The 16,803-nt window shown below is 41.8% G+C and overlaps 1 protein-coding gene across 2 annotated transcripts; it reads right to left on the reverse strand.

Annotated features, from left to right (window-relative positions):
- Nucleotides 1-1,466: 1,466 nt before the first annotated feature.
- LOC306801236 (protein mono-ADP-ribosyltransferase PARP12-like) lies at nt 1,467-15,575 on the reverse strand. 2 transcript variants are annotated; one of them, XM_079304101.1, is made up of 12 exons: nt 15,191-15,575; nt 14,175-14,310; nt 12,173-12,467; nt 11,109-11,207; nt 10,041-10,164; nt 9,213-9,411; nt 8,484-8,604; nt 7,953-8,049; nt 6,975-7,053; nt 5,649-5,779; nt 4,871-5,022; nt 1,467-3,835 (listed from the first exon to the last, which is right to left on the reverse strand). In XM_079304101.1, the coding sequence occupies exons 1-12, from the start codon at nt 15,505-15,507 to the stop codon at nt 3,567-3,569; spliced, it is 2,019 nt and encodes a 672-aa protein (XP_079160227.1). In that variant the 5' UTR covers nt 15,508-15,575; the 3' UTR covers nt 1,467-3,566. The 2 variants fall into 2 exon arrangements, with proteins under 2 accessions (XP_079160227.1, XP_079160226.1); XM_079304100.1 differs by having other exon boundaries at nt 14,175-14,316.
- Between the last annotated feature and the right edge of the window lie 1,228 nt (nt 15,576-16,803).

A 16,803-nucleotide genomic window follows, 5' to 3' on the forward strand; every position in this document is an offset into this window, starting at 1 on the left:
TCATTCTCTGACAGCTGATACGAAGCAAAGGCTGTTTGGTAAAGGAAAGCTTGTATTAAATATGTCTTCTAGTCTTTGTAATGAAGACAGAAAGCTGTCAGTATAAAGTGGTATTTTTAAAGAGGCTGACACAAAAAAAAAAAGCTTTACAGTTTTGTACTTTTAAAAATAGTATTCCTAGAAAAACAGAATTGGGTGTCAGAAATTACTATGCTCCATCAATTGCAAATTGGAACTTTTTGTTCTCACCTGACTTTAAACTGCAGAATTTCCTCTCTGTGTAATATTCTTCAGGCAATGATCACCTTCTCATTTCCCTTTGTTAAACATCCTGGACATAGCTTCACCTGATACCAGACTCTTCCATGTGTTTACAGAGAAAGCATGGTCAAATAATTTAAAGCTGACTTATTAACTGTCTGTCACTGCTTGGCTTATACTGGACCCACTCACTTTCTTCTGACCTTGAAAAATCTCACGTTTCTAAGATGTTTTTCTCCCTGCAATGCTGGGGGCTATGGCTACTTTCAAGGATGGAATATGTCCTCAATTGCTAGGATTTCTGCATGCAGAGAACTTTTTGATGGGCCTGAAGCAAGAAGTGCAATGGAGCTATGGAGACCATGAAACCTGTCCCTTGGAAAAACATGGAAGCACCACTAATGGTGCCCATGTAACAGGCACCCCACCTGGATCTTCTGCTGGATGTACTCCAAGCTTTTCTGCAGGTCCCACTTGCCCTTTGGCCCTAAGGCAGCTCTAAGCACTGGTTCCTAGAGGGAAAGCTCCTTCTCCAAGCCCAGCAGCACTGAGCACACCACTGTAGCTGGTGTGTGCCATCCACCCAAGCTCCTCTCACCCTCCAGCCCCTACTTTGCCAGGCTGCAGGTATCCCAACCAGCACTGCCACTCCTTTGCTGCCAGCACTTAGACAGGATTTTGACACCCACATCTCACAAAATCCAGTCATGACAAGCCTGGCTCCAGGTAACCCTCACTGAAGGGTGCAGTATTGCCTTTGGCTGGCTGCCAGCCCCCTCCCCAGGGCAGCAGGTGGAGGATCTGGGCTCATAAACCTGTGCTCCACACCCCACTGCTGGCACAGCAAAGCTGTTTGGCTTCTGCTGGCTGTGCCGTCTGTCTTGCCAGGATGGACCTGTGACTGAAGAAGGAAACAACCATCACAGCTTATCCTTCTCCTCACATGGTGTGGGAGTGAGTGACAGATTATTGCACTCTTCCTGTTCAGTTGCTTAAGTAGCCAAAAGAGATCCTCCTCACTCAGAAAAGAGTCAATATATTACTTTTTGTCTAAAGCTTGTATTTAATGCAAACATCTATTTAATCTATTCATTTCCAAATCAGCTATAGAGGGACTCCTACTGCTTAACAACAGCCTCTAAACTCACAAGTGTATTGAAACATTGCAATTTCAGTATTGAAAAAGAGAAAATCATCACAAGAAATTTACTGGTTTGAGTACCTATTTATTTACTTTACACAGGGAAGTTACCCCTGCAGTTTCAGAAGTGGAAAACGTGGCAACTTTTCTTTTACTGTGATAATGGAGAAATAACACACGACAAATTACTACAACCAAGCATTTTATTCACTGTTTTACTCAACCACTCAAACAACCACAAGCATAAATCCTCTCCAAGTTAGAGGTTTTAAAAATACAATAAAAAATTCAATAAAAATATTTCAACTTTTTGCCTGAAAAAGAATGTTTGTTTCAATTTTCTCACAGAAGATTAACACTAACTTTAGCTATCCTAGTTCTTACCTGAAATTCTGGTTATGTTCAGAGGAAGAAATGTATACAACCAGTATTCTCATTTGCCATTAAAATGTAGGTGAATGTGGCTTTTGTTTTGGCAGAAAAACCTTATTCTGCACAGATAGGAAAGCTTTTCTCCATAACTGTTATTCTCCTCACTGAATGTACTATTTGCTGACAAGCTCATTTGCTGACATGAGATTTATCATTTATGTTCTATTACAAACCTTTCAAAAGAAATAATACAGTCAATTTGCCTTTCCCTATCCTTTGTTTCACTGGGATTAAACACAAATATGAGTTATTTTCCTTTAGGTACCATGCTGATAGATTTGCAGTTGTCATAAAAAGAGGTCTGCAGTTTTACTGCAGCTAATTATGGTGAAGCTCCTGCCTCACAGTGTTGAAGTAATCAAGAGTTACCCAGTGACTGACATCTGTCAATCTTCATCCAGATGAATTAAAGAGATGTATACAGAATGCAGTTAAAGATGATCTTTTTTAGGTTATACAGAAAGTATTTAAGGCTTTTTCAGAACAGTATAGCTAACATAGCTACTTTAGCACATTAATCCTACGAAAAAGTATCTAGCTATGCATCAGGAACTTTAATCTTACAAAAATATTTGATAACTCAAGTTTTTGACTGCACACATGTAAGTTGGCTGTTCAACACCATTATCTTCTTCTGATGGGAATAATTAAATATTCAACCAAATCTTCAGATTTTAAAGGTTTCAGGTCTGTGGCTGAAGACCACTTCCTAGGCAAGCACATTTTTCCTGAAAAAAGTCCAACAATAGCTTGACTACAAAGGAAATCTGTGAGTCTCCTGCACCCAAAAAGAGGCAGAATACCTGGTAAGAGACAGTCACTCACTGTCCTTCCCAACAGCTGTAAGGGAACCATAAGGTTCATCCACAGGAACAAGGTACTGATAATCAAGCAGGACAAGCAGTATCTTCCCCTCCTAAGTATGGTATTAAATAACAGCATGAGTTGCATCCTCTGCTTCCTCCACAGCACCTGACAGCACTCTTTTGTTTGTAGGCACAGTGAAAGTAATGAAAAACTTGTGCTCTCAGACATATAGTATTTATTTGATAAAACAACCAGGTCACACAGCACCAAGCAACCCTTGTTATGCTTGTATCTTTAGTACTTGTTTTAAATGAGAAACTCAACAAGTGGAAATAAATCTCTGTTCTTTTTCAACAAGCAAATTTAATTTATGAGGTTTTGTTGGTGCAGATTAAGTAGAGACAAAGAAGAAAAGTGCTTCTAAAAATTTGTGCAATGAGTTGAGCACAGATGTGCACAATCACATTTGCAAACACCTGGATGTCTACTGTTACAGGAGAAAAATTAATTAAAAAAACGTGTTTTATCCAGTTTTACGTTAAAAGATAAACAGGTAGAGGGACAGTGCCTCTAACCAATTAACGTGTAAAAAATCTAACCTAAAACAGTAATTAAAAACTGTTTAAACTTGGAGGTCATGGCCAATCCTCTGCTACAACCATCTGCAATTTCTTCTAATAAATTTATGAAACACTCTCATAATGTAGGGTAATGTGAAAGCTGCTAAAAATAGGATACAGAAACAGGATTTTAGGAATTCTAAAACATCCTCTACGTCTTTTTATGCCTTGTTTTCTGTTGCACAGAAAAGACAGAGAAAAAATGTTTCTGAACACCCACTAATCTTCAAAACAAATATTTCTCTCTTAAGCCAAAGCTAAAAAAAGTTTAAACCAGTTAAACATAAGGATGACAGGTTTTGCTGCTACATAAATCTTGCCAATATCTGGTATTCTATGAGATACTCTGGATAAATCTGCTGCTTCTCAAAGATGACAAAGATAGAAGGGTTTGAATAGTTATTCACACAACTGTCATAGAAGTTTTGGCTGTCCTTCATGGGAGGCCGAACGTAATCAGAACTACCAAGAGTGAACTCCCCCACCAGCACTCGTGCCTGAAACATGGTTTTGGTGTAGGAGTCTGGCCCACAGTACTTGTCAGAATAAGATGCATCCCTTGCAAAATAGCTTCCTGCAGAAGAGACACCAAGACAGAGTTGATAAGACACCAAAACTGCAGGAACAAAATTATACTGTGTGAAAATTAATTAATAAACAAATCCATTAAGCAACTCGTGAACAGCTTTTCCAAAGCCTTCACATGTCCTCTATGTCCCTCCTAGTGGAAATGACCACTAAGGTTTTTTAGTTTTCACAGCACACATATTCAAAAGCAATGTTTAAAATGTTATCATAATCCTCTAAAGGATTTCCTCCTGACTCTAGATGTCCACCTTCCTCAATATCACCATATTTCCCCTCCTAGCAGAGGCTACTAACATTCATCAGGACAGTTAGACTTGATGATCCTTGTGGGTGCCTTCCAGCTCAAAATATGCTGTGATTCTCTAACATTTCTGAGAGTTACAAAGTATTCAAGCAGAAAGCTGCTTAGTCAGCCAGTCAGCCTCTCTCAGCTATTCCACTGGATGTGCTGGTAATTTCCTGTACACAGCACAATGTAAAAGGATATATTTATTTGTTAACAAGGGAAAAAAACACTAACCAGAATAGCATTTACATTCCTGGGAAGAAAAACAACAACAACAAAAAAACAACTAAAACCCCCAAAAAACCAAACCAAAACAAAACAAAAAACCCACAAAAAACAAAAAACCAAAACAAACAAAACCCAAAAACAAAAACAACCAAAACAACAACAACAATCAACTTTAAAAAAACCCCACAAATAAACGCCCAGGCTGCTTTCTATGAGAGCTCTGAGAAACTGGAGCAGCAGGAAGCCTGGAGTCCAGCAGAAACTATCCCTATTACTGAGCTCTCCTAACTCTGTCTTTTCTTGCAAAAACTTAGGAAAGCAGAGGCCAAGGCCTTTTGGAGTGCCTCAGCTCCAAATGACCTTTCTGAAACTCAGCTCTGTTGCCCACATCACAACTGAGAGAAGCCCAGGGACTGGCCAAGTATCACCTTGCAAACTTTATCCCTCTGAAGTGAATTTTGATAATTTTTAGCAAGGCTAGGATTACTGAAAGAGCTGAAAAATCACCTTTGCCATAGACTGTCCCATGAAGGCCACAGATTCTCCAGTCAAAGTTTTGCTGACAGATGGCCTCAATGTCTTTTTTGCTGGTCCCATGAAATAAAAATCGCTCATCTGGAGCCTTTCCACCATTGCTCTTCTGCATTAGGTCCTTCTGCCTGCAATGAGCAGCAGAATCTTTGCAGTTCCACAGTGGCTGTACCCACAGGTTCCAGCCACACAGAAACAATTTTACACAGCATATATTCTGAAAATCTTTACAGCAAGGCCCAACTTAGGCACACAAACATGCTTTCATTATACATAAATGCTTTACTACAAATGTTTTCTTTCACTGCCTTTGAAGAGAGAGGGAGGAATCTCAGTGTTAGTTTTTTTTCTCTGAACAGTGGAGTTAAGGCTTGCCTGCCATGAGTTTTGCATTTGATTTTGAAGACACAGTTTTCACAAGCTTGTGAAAACATTGTGCTAGATGTGACTCACTACCAGCTTCAAGGTTTCACTGGAAGGAATCTGTCATGGACACAGGCCTGGCAGAAGTCAGGAGCAAGGATTCCTCCCACACAGCCCTGAATCTGACTGTTCTAAGCTCTGTGTCTTGATTGAGTTTTGGGTTTGTTGATACCTCTTTATCTAAATATTGATACTAGGCAGGTATTTCAGTGGGTGAGTGGAAGCAGAGGCATTTCAGGAATGCATGTTCTATCTTTAGCACAGAACATACAGCTAACTGCAGAAACAGCAGACATCATCCATAGGAACCAGAGCAGTGTTTTACACATACCATTGATACAGCTCCCAGAGGGATGGGTTCTGAACTCTACAAATCTTATTAATAGCTGCTCTGGGCATTGTGCGCCGAAAGTCCATTTTGACTTTGTTATATTCTTCAGAAGAATAATCAAGCTCAATCAGCTGCAAGGAAAAGTTTAAAAAGTTATTTTTGCATGGTTTTGTGCAGCCACTCAACTCCTCTTAATATCTGGGTCAAGATATATTTGCTTGCATCAAACAGTATCTAAATACATTAATACATAGCAGAAGTGAACACATAAATAAAAAAGGAATTGAGAATTTATGTTGCAGAAAACCAGAGGATCTTTCTAGTTAATACTCCCTACAGCCAGTGAACACAAACTGCACTGCCTGTTCTGTCACTAAATCAATTGAAGAGGCTTTTCTGAGCAATTTTAGGGAAAAGCATAGTCACACTACCAAAAATCAGTTCCTTCCACAGTCCTGAAAGCAAGAAAAGTTTACTTGTGTATTTTGGCAGGAATACAAAAAATATTAACATTAGTCTTCCCTATTTCTTAGTGACAACTTATTAAGGATTTGCAATTTGCAATTTTTGAGCATCAGATAACACCTTTACTGTAAGTACAGTTACTGGAGTTGACAGAGGAGCTGGTGGAAGCAGACAGGAAATCAGAGAAGGTAGACCACATATGTGTGGTTACAAAGGTAAACAAGTTTACTCCACTGAAGTGAATAAAACAACAGTAAACGCAATAATAAAAGATCCCACCCTGAACAAGCTGCCCTGAGTGCTTGTTGAGTCTCTCTGGAGATATTCAACTCCCACCTGGTTACAATCCTGTGTGACCTACTCTAGGTGAACCTGCTTTTGCAGGGGCCTTGGCCTCTGCGATCTCCAGAGGTTCCCCATTCCAAGCCCAACTATTCCGTGTGATTCTGTGAACTCTCCTGGCTTCATAGTCTTACAATAGTCTACAGCTAAGGGAATGGCTACCCTGAAGTTCAGAGGCATAATCTACCTCTGATGCTTCCAGCACATGTTGGGACTTCAAAACTGTATTTTGGGCACCAGTAGCAGTCTTGTTAACACACCAAATTTGCCAAGGCATGGGATTAATAGTTGCAGTGAAAGTCCTTGCTGTCACATTTTTACTGACACCATTTGTTTAAATTTGGGTCTAGTTTCACCTCCAAGTCTGCTCAGTGTGGTATCAGGTTTAAATTTACCAATATCTCTGTATTATGCTACACAGAAACATTTACAAAGCCAAAAAAAAACCCCTGAACTTGTAATGGAACAAACCTTACATGACAAAACTGACAAAAGGAAACAACTAAAAAAGCTCCAAACCTTGAAACCCAGTTCAGGCAGGGCAGATTTGTCCCAGTGAGCTGGAATGTTCTTAAACTCTTCTGTATGTTTAACACCCCTGTAGATTATAAGACATTACAAATAGACAATTAAAATAAAATAAAACATGAAATTTTATGCACATATTGTACTCAACATTTTTATCAAGCTTAGGGAGAATACAGGCAAATGAGCATATTCAAAAATATTTCAAAACTGTCATTTCTGTTCAGCACATGAAAATATTTGTTCCAAGTCATCGTGTCAAGACTTCTGTAAGGAAGCAAGATGCCAAATGACAAAAAAAAGAAATATATACTCTGAACTGAACACATAAGGATTTCTCTTGCAGAGTGGAATGTATATATAATAAAGACCTGCTACACTAGGGAAGATAAATACAAATGCATGCAGTATGACAGAAACAGGATAGATATAGCCCTCCCCTGTTCTTCCACCCCAATTTTAATTGTGTTTAGCTGCTCTTTTCAGTGTTTAAGCAAGGACTGTATGGTGCAAGGGGATGTGCAAAAATTGGCTGTTACATGCAACTCTCTCTCCTTGCAAGCTCCCACCTTTTGCTCTACCTGTAATAACTACTGCTTTCATTTCAGATTGGCTGCTCTCAAAAGAATTTTTCTAAACTTGCACTCAGCTTTGGAAATTACTGATCTCAGAAAGAGCTAGTACATATAAACACATTGCTACATGTTGAATTATTTCCAACACTTCCACCCTTCCTGTGCCCAAGCCTGAATTTTTTTCACTGCAGAGGCTCCTGAGCTGATTGAAAACTGCTGGCCAGGCTGCAGCTCTGCCCTGGCTAGACATGGTTGTAGGAAAGGTATATCCCTTTCCCTCTCCCTGTCTTTCACAATTGCCTTAACATCTACTTCTTCACCCTGCTTTTACCATGGAGGATTTCAGCCCTCACAAAGCCCTAAACCCATCACCTTAGAATGAGCAGTGGTGGTTTACCTGGCTCTTGTCTTTTCCACATCTGCCTGAGAGACAAATTTAGGTCTTCTGCAAATCTTCCTCTCTGTTCTGTAGTGAATGTTTTTCTGCACCATGGCTGGGGAAAAAAAAAAATCCCGTAACATTCAAAGATGCTTTTGAAAGTCTTCACACTGCAGCCACATTTGTCACCAAGTTGTTTTGTCAAAAATATGAAAAAAAAGGCTCCCTCCTACTCGATTTGCAACCGAGATACTTTTTTCCCTACGTTTAGTTGTAGATTTCAAACCCTGTAAACAGAACTCAACATCTATCACAGACCATTTATTTTTATTGACCACCAAGAGAAATAATTCACAGTGACCTAAATGTCACTCTGCTTATGTGAACAGCTCTTATCCTGAGAACTTTGATAGAAGCTCTGTCTCTGTAAGCATTGCAATTCAAAGTCCAAATTTCTCTCTCCTATCTCCTGTAATAAGGTAGTTGAAAACCACAAGAGCTGGGAGGGAGGGAAGGACAAAACAGAAGAACAAAGCAAATGCAACCTACACACAAAATTTATTTCATATTCATGTCTTCCAGCTTTGAAGGTCAGCTTTGGAGAACTTTCAGTCAAATAAGCTTTCTCCAGATCATCACTGGAGACAGTAGCAGCTGCATGAAGATCATCCTGTCACCAAAATAGAGAAAGAAAAAAATTCTCCTGGTCTGTTATAGACAAGCAAGTTTCAAAACCAACAACTCTAGTATGTGTGGTGGGTGCAGGATATATCAGCATATGAGAAATCCTTGATTTAGAGAGAGCACCATGTAGCAACAACTCACTCATGTTTTATTTATGCTATTCTCATAGTAAATAAAAACACAGCACTGTGCCAGCTACCAGGGAGTAAATAAGCCCCATCCCAGCTGAAACCAGGACAGATCACACATTCACCAACTAGACCAAGAAAGATGGCAGAGTACTACCAGAACTTCAAAGAAGGAGGCTTTTCTCAGAAGCAATGGGAAAAAATATTATTATTGTGATCCTACCTGACACGACTCACTGCGTGAGTCTGTTGATAATATTTGTGACTCACCAGTGATCAGTCCCCCTACCTGAACCAAATAAAATCACAGGGAGAAGACCCATTAGGCCTTTAATGTCTTATCTGTAGAGCACAAGTGAGAGGAAAAGGGTGAAAAAAGAGGGGGAAGGTATAAACACTAGGCACTTTGCAGTAGTTCTGCACCTCTCACACAGAGTTAGGAGTCTCCCCATTTCTCCACACTTACTTGTTTTCCATACTCCTGCCACTTGTCATATTCATCTTTCCAGTACCAGGTCCATTCTGTTGTAAGAATGAAGTGAGGGGGTTTGGTCACAGAGGAGGCTGTAGAAAGACGTCTGACTTTCAGCAAGCCACAGTACATATCGTGAAAACGGACACAGTGTGGGATAAAGTCCCATCCATAAATAAGAGCATTGTCAAATCTAGAAAAAAGGAGAAAAAACAAAAAGATCAGAACTGTTTGTGAAGCTTTACTCATAGATTCAGAAGCCCACTACGAATTTGCAAATTAAGTCAATCTCACCCAAAAGCAGAATACAAAGGTGCAACTTTTCACTACAATATGTGCTTTGCACTTTGAACTTTTCACAACTCTGTGTGCTAGCTCTGTTTTGTACATATTTTTCATTACAGTATTATGACTCACATTGGTTCTACAGGCAATAACCATAACCCACTCCTAAATTAGTGAGTTACATAAGATGAACAGAAACAGTGGAAAACAGGCACTGCCTTCTTCTTGCTGACCAGCTATATTCTAAAGAAAACACTGACATAAATTAAGAAGGGTTTCAAAGAGCCTGTAACATTAAAAGGAATAGGTAATTTTCCAGCATGGTATGTGGCATACTGGTATGAGCCCCTTCCAATACTCTCTTTGTGGGAAAAGGGGGAGGAGGGGCAAATCTCATGCACAGTGAGATCAGTAGAAGAACGCCAAATGAAATTACTTATGTAACAGTAACAATAGAATTGTAGCAATTTATAGCCACTTAGGATCTGGTACAATACAGCAAACTCCAAACATATAAATTTTTATAAGAGTTTATACCTGACATTTTTTGGGTCACAGTATGCTTTTTCTATTTCTTCCATATTTGTGAAGTCCTTCCAGGTATTACCCTCAGAGTACTGCCATCTATATGGCAAGTGAAAATGGGTTCTGATACACTTTTCTGTAAAAGTTTTAGAAAAAAGAAGTAGGAGATGCATTATTTTGACAGGCTGTGAGAGAACTCCAACATTTCAGGGCTGTATACCCAGATGGTGAAATCCTCAAAAGGATAGCCAGGGGAAGTGTTCACCTATGGAACCATTACAAGCAGTAGTTCAAAAATTTTTAGCATAAGCAAGCCACACCTGAATTTTTGGATTTAGGTAGAAGTTCAGTTTCTGTACATACTAGATTTATTTCATAAATAGAAAAATAATGTATTTATGATTCACCACAAGGTATCACAAGCATTACTTAAGAGTTCCAAGAGTCATTGTGCAGTCACTCCTCAAAGGGAGTGAAGGTGACATCACCAGTGCACATGTGCATAAACCTGAGGCCAATTTTCACAGCAGAGCAAAAGGAAACTTAACTACAGGGAAAGCCAAGGAGAAACTGCATCACACAGTTCATACAAAAAGGTGTTCGGTACACAGGTCAAGAATATCAAGAAGAAAAAGGATGACAAAAAAATCAACAGGAAAGCTGGCAAAGCAGCCTTTTTCCTGGACACTTTGGAACACTTTGTAAGGGAAGCAGCTAAGAGAGATGGAACAGAAGAGTACTAGAAGAAATAATGGAAAATGTAGAATTCAGAGTATCTTTGATATCTTTCCTTTTTGGAAATGTGACTCCTATCATTCAGCAATCTCTTAGGTAAACACAGGTGGAGTAGCCAATCTTCAGCACAGGCAGATTCAGAGCGAAATAAAATACTTCCTTTGTTTGGTGTGCCAGGTCAAACACTTTACTACAGCGCTCAAGACAGCAGTGAGATTTAACTAAACATAAAAATAAACTCTGAAGTTTCCCCCTTCTGTGAAAGACGTCTACCACTTCCTCTTTATGAGAGCAGAAAAAACAGGCTGGACTTGACAGTCTGTACTGAGAGTTGAGACAACCTACCTTTAAAGCCACAGCTTCTGTACAGATGATATAAACATATCTGTTCTGATTCATTGTCCTTCGTAGCTGAGGAATCTTGTCCAGTGCTGGGTTTTCTGTCTAGAGAAATTATAACTATTAATATACTCTGTATCAAAAACACCTCTTACAAGTCTTCCTATCCCTAGGGAAGATGCCTAAAGGCAATGTTTGCAACTACCCAACTGCACTCAATTCCAGAAAGATGGGAAGCCTTTGATAAACTTGTATACTCAAAGTCCCCTCCTTGTACCCATCCTTCCTGAACTTGATTTCCCTGTAACTGCTGAACTCCTCAGATACAGTTTTTAGCCATCACCACAAAAGAAAAACAGAATCCAATGACTTTGTACTTCTAGATGGACTTGAGTTAATTGTGCATTCCACACAGCTGATCACACTGGCAGCCATAAAATACAAAGCTTCAAAATCTGATACTTCTGTAAATTAAAGCTCGTTATGGAAAGGAGGCAGGAACTGCAGGCAGAATAGTGGAGGTGAGCATACACATTTGAATTCATTTGAATTTGTTATCCTTTTTTTCTCTGCTAAACTACACTTAACTTACAATTCTAAAGAACATCAAAAGAAAAGTGCAAACACAATATTACACTTCTAAGAGGTAACTAGGATAGTACCGTTTGTGAATTCCTGTGCTAGACAATTGCTACATTAAAGAAAAATAATATTTTATAATCAGACAATTACACTGTTTATAATCACACAACCATCAGTCCTATTCTAGAAACAGGTCTCTACCTTTACGTATTTTACCTAAAAAACTCCAAAATTATAGAGCTCCCTACTTCCAGTTCCTGCTATGCTTTTTTAACCCCAAGTTTAAGAATTTCATAAACATCAGCACTCTATTTCTCAGGCACCTCTCCTGACTTATCAAGACAAAGATCTCTGTCAATGAGATAGGTACAAAGTCCCTCCTAAAAGACCAATGAAGACATAAATTCAGTTTTCTTAATGACACCAGTAAAAATACTAAATTCACTACCACAACTCTTCTGATGTATTCAAAAGATGGTATTATTTACCTTTGCATGGTGAAGACTTGGAATTTTCTGTGTCATACATGTTCCTGTTGCCATTTTTTATGTCATACATGTTTCTATAAGTGGAAGGTAGTTTCTTAATAATGTCTGAGCTTATGCCCTGTCTCTCCAGTTTCTCAAAGCATTCTGGATTTAATAGGTCATGGGATCGTTTGCAGCTGCTGCCAAATCTGCACTGACCCTGCAAAAAGTACTGGCAAACATGAAGTTTGCTGCAGGATGTTTTAAAGGAACAAGATCCATACAGTCCATCACCTTTGTTATAATGCAAGCAGACCTTGGGAAGAAGAAGAAAAAAGTAATTTAAACATCAAAGTACAATGCCCTGATTTAGACTGTTTGAATCCATGATTTTTAGTTTTTTATGGCTATGTGCATAAATTTGCTTTTGAAAGAAACATTTCTTCTTTCTTCTCATTTTCCAAATGACTACTTGACAGCTTTCCCTCTGCCCTGCTAATGTTTAGAAACAATTTTCAATAGACAACATTCTTGCAGACATTCTTGAGATGGGACTTAGTGCTAAGTCTCCTTGATTTTATAGTTTTGGAATAGTTTTGTAATTTTTTGACCCAAATTTGATGGTAAGAGGTACTGGTTCAGGCTGGGATGGAGTTAACCTTCTTCATAGCAGACCATACCACGTTATGTTTTGGGTTTGTGATCAAAACAGTGTTGATAACACATCCCTTTGGTCAGTTTGGGTCAGCTGTCCTGGCCATGCTCCCTCCTGGCTCCCTGTCCACCTCCTAGATGGCAGAGCATAGGAAGCTGAAAAGTCCTTGACTGAAAGTAAGCACTACTTGGCAACAGCCAAAACATCACTGTGTTGCAAATTTGTCATATTAAATCCAAAACACAGCCCTGTTCATGATACCAGTAAGAAAATCAACTCTATCTCGACCAAAACCAGAACAGATAAACATCACACAGCCTCTCACTCGCTCCAGGGAATGAGGAAGAGAATCAGAAAAAAAGGTAAAACCCATAGGGTTGAGATAAACACCGTTTAATACAGCATAAAAGCAAGAGGAAATAATAATGGTGACAAAAGAATAGACAAAACAAGTGATGCACAATGCAACTGCTCACCACTCACTGACCAAAGCTCAGCCAGTCCCCATCATGTGCCACCACCCCTGGGCAACCTCCCCCAGTTTTACTGTTCAGAATGATGAGATGGTATGGAATATCCTGCTGTCCAGTTTGGGTCAGCTGTCTTGGTATGGAATATTCTTTTGTTTAGTTTGCTGCATTTCCTCCCAGCTCCTTGTGCACCCCGAGTCTACAGGCTTGCAGGGCAGTATGAAAAGCTGAAAAGTCCTTGACTTAGAGCAAGCACTACTCAGAAAAACTAAAACATGAGTGTGTTATCAATATTGTTCTCATCCTGAATGCAAAATACAGCATTGTACCAGCTCCTAGAAAAAAAATTTAACTCTATTCCAGCCAAAACTAGGAAACAGCCCAAACTGGCCAATGGGGTATTTCATGCCACATAATGTCATTCTCTAAAAAAACAAAACAAAAAAAAAAAAAAAAAACAGTGGGGAAGGGGACAGAGGAAAGGTGAAAGAATGGGGAGATGGGTCCTTCTTACAACACAGCACTTGCTCAGAGACTTGTTGGGCATCAGTCTACTTCCAGGTGGTGAAGCAGAAGTGTTCCTTTGCAACACTTTCCTCCCTGCTTTCCTCCACTTGCTACACTGCCTTTATCTACATTCCCATGTTTTGTGACTTTGTTCTTTTAATGCTCAGCTCTGCTGCTTGTAACAGGGGAGTGAGGAGCGGGTGAGCAACTGTTCAAGAGCTTAGCTACCAGCTAGGGTCCACCCACCACAGGCGAGAGGATGCAGATTTATTTTTAGATTTCCATTAAGCTAACTAAATTGACACCAAATATCTCCATCTCTGTCAAGCCTCTTCCACTTTGTGATGCTCACTGAAACACAAGGCTAAGAAGCTGCCACAGTAATACTCACCTCTGGCAAGAGGGAAGGGTCATTTTGAAGCAGTAGCTGGCAAAGTTCATCACGGCTTAAATTCTCAAGTCCATATTGCTTTAGAACACGGAGATTGTGGTCTGAGTAGAAGTCATGAACAAACCTGCATCCCTTCCTAGAACTCAAGAAACCCAACAGCAAAATGACTTGCATTATATTGCTACCCCCTGGGCATGACACTGAACAGTTGAAAAAGCACACAAAATTAGCTAGTTTCAGGAAAATCCACATTTTTCCTCTATAAAGCCATTATGTGATCTGCAAAGCAGATTACACAATTACTCTGAGGATAATTGCCATGCTACTTCTGATTCACAGTAATTAGAGCCTTAGTGTACTCTGACAATATCAGCCTTTTTTACCTGCAGCTCACAAACACAAAACCACCAGAGCTCCAGAGCATTGCTCCCTCTCGCCCAATAAGTACATCCCCCTGAGTCCCGCAGCACAGGGACATGCAGGGACACTCAGCTTCAGCACATCGCTCAGGGTCCCGCAGCACAGGGACATGCAGGGACACTCAGCTTCAGCACATCGCTCAGGGTCCCGCAGCACAGGGACATGCAGGGACACTCAGCTTCAGCACATCCCCCTGAGTCCCACAGCACAGGGACATGCAGGGACACTCAGCTTCAGCACATCGCCCAGGGTCCCGCAGCACAGGGACATGCAGGGACACTCAGCTTCAGCACATCCCCCTGTGCACTCCTGCAGCACAGGGACAGGCAGGGAATTTCCCCTGGCACGGCCCAGCCTACAGGCAGGGAAGAGCCAGGCTGAGGATCCGGAGAGGAAGTGCTGCGGCCCAAAGCTGTGAAACCACTGCGTCTGCCGCCTTTGCAGACACGGACACAAATAAAATAAAAGCAGGCGGGCAGTGAGCATTCCCGAAGCGGAGAGGGCTGCAAGGCCTTCACTGAGAGCTCCTTCCCCTGAAGGGGCACTCCGTGCCCAAGCCGAGCCCCCCGCGATGCCGGCCGCCCTCCGCACCTCACCTGGCTACCTGGTTGCGGCAGAAGCCCTTCAGGTGGTACTTGCAGAGGTGCAGCTGCCCGCACTGCCCCGGGCAGCCCGCGACGTGCTCCTGGCACAGCCGCACGGGGCTGGTGGCCACCACCACGGCCACCTCGGCCTCCGCCGCCGCCGCCGCCGGGCCGGGCCGCCGCACCAGCGTGAAGCGCTGCGGGTCCCGCAGCACGGCCGCCAGCTGCTCGGCCGAGGGCCGGCCCGGCAGCCTGCGCCTCAGCTCGTCCTGCTCCAGGGAGCCGCCGCTGGCGCACAGCACCCTCAGCGCCAGCGTCGCCAGCGCCATGGCCGGGAAGCCCCGCCCGGGCAAGCGGCGGAAACGGAAACGAAAGTGAAAGCGGGCGAGAGGGAGCGGGGCCGGGCCGGAGCCCTGGCTCTGCCCCGCAGGGGACGGGCTGCTCTGGGACACCCGCGGCGGGCGTGAGGGGCGGGCGGCCGAACCGGGCACCGCCCTGCGCCTCCCGCCTCCGCCGGGCTTTCAATATGTAGCCACCGTTTTGAATCACGTGTCACCAAAAAGGGTGACAGCTGGGAAGTCGCACATTTCCTCTAGGAAAAAAAGGGGGCGGGGATGATTGGAGCGTCAGCCATGGGAATGGAGCTTCACTAGTGTGGCCTCATCCTCTGCAACCTCACAAACTCTTCAGTAGGGTTCCCATCTTTTAATTAAGAGCCTTTGTCTAGGTCATTTAGACACTCCTGTTCTGCATCACAGTCACTCAGAAGCATGTTTTAAATGGTGGCAGAACAATGATGGAAAGCGCCGCCGTTTCAGTCAGACCGCTGGAAGGCACGGCGACTCTCACTGATGGTGGTTCTCACTGAACAAAAGTCCTGCCTTCCTTCTTTTACCAGTCCTGTTCTGTTGTGCCTTTCCCCATGCCTCATCTTGCTTCCTGCTTGCCCTGTGAGATCGGCAAGGGAAGGACAAAAAGCAGAATCTAAACAAGTGCACTGAATTGAAAATCAGCCCTACTCAGTCACTTACAGGTTCATCTGTAACACTACTTGGTCACTTACAGATCTACCTGTAGCTTGCCTTTGACAGGCCTTCAAAAATGTTTAGGAGGCAACATGAGAGACTGGAGTGTTGCTGTCCTTCACCTCTCCTTTCCAGTGTCCCTTATTAGTCTTTCTGAAACACAGGAAAAGTGCTATTTCAGTCATTTGTTCTGTGGAAGTGATTCCATAGCTTGGACTGTCTTTGTCATCCTTTCTTCCTTAGGACAGTCTTCCCTTGAGGGGCAGACCTGCAGATGGCCACATTTGTCACTGAAGGTCAGCTGGTAGTAAAGCACATTAACGAGAGAGATCACACACCGCTGGCAGGGACTGACAGTGTCACAGAACAGTTGAGGTGGAAAGAGACTGTAGGAGGTCATCTGGTCCAAACCCAAATCCACCTGTTTCAGAACAAGAATATGAGTGGAAACCTCCTATTTTTGGTGTTTTGTCTAATGGTCTCAAATAATTTAATAGCTTCATACTGCCCCATCAGTAGATGTCTTGACTGAACCAAAACTCAGGGAACCCTTTAGCATAAAAAGCATTGAAAAAACATTGTACTTGATAGTCCTCATTC

This window comes from Erithacus rubecula, assembly GCF_903797595.1.
Source record: "Erithacus rubecula genome assembly, chromosome: 4".
In the NCBI taxonomy this organism is placed as follows: Eukaryota; Metazoa; Chordata; class Aves; order Passeriformes; family Muscicapidae; genus Erithacus; species Erithacus rubecula.

Coding starts and splice junctions, on each gene's coding strand:
- LOC306801236 (XM_079304100.1), bottom strand. CDS start 15,507: ATGGCGCTGGCGACGCTGGCGCTGAGGGTGCTGTGCGCCAGCGGCGGC. Junction 11,208..12,172: donor CAAGTCTTCACCATGCAAAG/GTAAATAATACC, acceptor TAATTTCTCTAG/ACAGAAAACCCAGCACTGGA. Junction 10,165..11,108: donor CAGAAGCTGTGGCTTTAAAG/GTAGGTTGTCTC, acceptor AAACTTTTACAG/AAAAGTGTATCAGAACCCAT.